This window comes from Manihot esculenta, mitochondrion (genome assembly GCF_001659605.2).
Source record: "Manihot esculenta mitochondrion, complete genome".
Taxonomy (NCBI): Eukaryota; Viridiplantae; Streptophyta; class Magnoliopsida; order Malpighiales; family Euphorbiaceae; genus Manihot; species Manihot esculenta.
The window spans coordinates 125,001-127,500 of NC_045136.1; the positions used below are offsets into that span (position 1 = coordinate 125,001).

General features: G+C 44.5%; 1 protein-coding gene across 1 annotated transcript in view; it reads left to right on the top strand.

The window, feature by feature from the left end:
* Window positions 1-2,351: 2,351 nt before the first annotated feature.
* The window catches only part of nad4 (NADH dehydrogenase subunit 4), an 8,975-nt gene continuing 8,826 nt past the window's right edge, over window positions 2,352-2,500 (top strand). The window contains exon 1 of the mRNA in view: window positions 2,352-2,500. This exon is cut by the window's right edge and continues 312 nt beyond it. Within this exon, the coding sequence (YP_009709919.1) occupies window positions 2,352-2,500 (149 nt within the window).

Here is a 2,500-nt window from a genome sequence, read left to right on the forward strand (position 1 = left end):
TCCATGTGAGTCAGTTGACTTCGATTAGACCAGACCGACCCAGAGAGGAACGTGCCCTCACGGGCACCACCAGATGTTGTAGGTGAACCTACTAAAGAAGAAGTTGAGTATATCATAGCTGACCGCACCATGCGCTAGCCCATACACCCACTGCGCGAGTGGAATACTACTTAGTCAAGTAGAAGAGCCAACCTGAAAGCGAGGCAAGCTGGGAACGGGCTGAAACTTACGATTCGAAGACCAAGTCAGAGACTACTGGACGTCTCGCAGAGCGACTCTCAACGAGGACGTTGAGACTTTTCTGAAAAAAAAATGTTTTTGGCTTAATCCGCCTTTACTAAAGATCAAGGAGCAACATGCGTACTCCGGCTAATAAGGGAGTTTTTTTTCAAATCCAAGTTTGACTCTGTCCTTAGCGCAAGCGCTAAGTAAGCTAGCACCTTATGGTTTTTAATGTAAAAAAAACCGAGGAAAATAACGTCAAGTAGAAACGAACAAGGTCTTACGGCACGATCACTATATCTTTTCTTTTTTTTTTTCTCTCCTCGAGGGGACGATACGTGGCGTGGTATACCTAATCGTTTGGTGTCAACGAGACGTACGTAAGTCGACATAGCTCCATGTATATGTTCTTTGGAGCTAGAACCAATAAATAGAATGAAATGAAATAATGGTGAGCCTAGGGCGACGAACATAACATGGCTCAAGGGTGTCTATACAAAGCCCTTCTCTTCTTCATTAATAAAGAGGCAATGCACTCTTTGAATGGTACTTGATTCATAAAGAATGAATCTTTTGGTTAGAAGTTATACGGACTTTATAAAAGGAAATGCCACACGGAGCGTGTTACGAGATATGGGGCGTTCTATTCTAATCGAAGGGTCATACCTCTCGGCCGGCCCTCTTACGGTAAGGTCAATGCACCAGCCAGCCAGTGTGGTGGCGAACACGCTGTGCTGTAAGCTAAACTGTTCACCTTGTAGACAGAGGAGATATAGAAAGTGTGCCGCGCGCGATTCATAAGATTCTATAGTAGCACCAGTATATTATTTTATTTAACTTAGCCTGCCTCTCCCATCATATCATGACTTTTCGAACCAACCAACTCGGATCTGCCCTCGCAAGTCTCTATGCATTTTGGGAACAGAGCATGCAAAATCGAGCAATGGATCTTAGAAGAATTCAACTTTGAACGGCACGACTCTTTCTATTTTTGCGCTGGCATTTGAGTTGTCTCCCCTCCTCTTTCAATCGACACACTCGACTAGATAGCTCCGGTGGCCCGGCTTCTGCCTCTATCAGGCGGCGACAGCCCCTACCCTCCCCTAGCACGCTTCCCCAAGAACCCATTTTTCAGGATTCGGCAGGCCCGTAAAAAAAATGGGGATACTTCCCCAAAAAACCAAGGGAAAGGGAGGCGGCAGCCCCCACCTCCACAGCCACAGCATGGAGGAGCAGCTCCTTAATCCGCACTACAACCAATCCAAATTTTCTCCAGATCGATATATGATGATGCTAAACCGAGACCAAGATAGAGAGAGAGGGCTGCCCCTTTGTTGGCTCTTCGAGGCAAAAGCACTCATAGGAATGGTGCTAATTCCCATGTTCCTTCTAGTCTCGTTTGGTTTCGAGAGCCTCCCCCTCCCCCGTCTTTTGAAAGCCGTCATCCTGGATTTTTTTTTCGTATGCCGGGTAAAGTTCCTCACCTTTCCATATCTATATAAATTCTTCCATTTTTCCTCGGGTCTCTCTATAAAACAGAATGAAAAGCCCGGGTGGAAAGCACAAACAAAAAAAAGAGAGAGGAAAAGTAAAAAGGGGGGAAGAAGTCTAGTGCTAGTTCTTACTGAAACTTCTTTATCTAACTTTCATTTTTGAGTGGTTTCTTTGTTCTCTTATTTGGAGAAAGACAAAACTTCCCTTTCTTCCTCACCTATGAGCGAGCTAACAACAAATCCTCTTCTTTCTTTTTTCTTTCTTCGACGAATTTCGGTTATGACCAATGCCCCACTAGCTGAATAGGCGTAAGAAAGCTACCTGAAAAAAGGCAAGGGTCCGAAGGAGACGAATTGCCTTTTGCCAGAGAGATTTTTTTAGAAATTGGATAAAGAATTCAAAAATAGAAAGAATCTAAATAAAGGGCCGAAGGGAAGGGGGCCCACTACTTCTTCATTCAGGGGGGAGACTAGCCTCATTACTTCCCACTGGGCGAGAGGTGGACCTAAGCCACCTACCCACTCATCAATCACGGTCTTCAGCTGACTTGCACTGATAGACCCCTATTGTATTGGAATTAGGCGCCCGTCTTTTTACTGTTGTCAACTAATCTCTTCAATCTTCGATTCTACTCTATGTTAGAACATTTCTGTGAATGCTATTCTGATCTAAGTGGTCCTATTCTATGTCCCGTGCTAGGAAGCATTACTCCTCTTTTCATTCCAAATTCAAGAATACGACCGATACGATTGATTGGTCTGTGTGCCTCTCTTATTACTTTTTT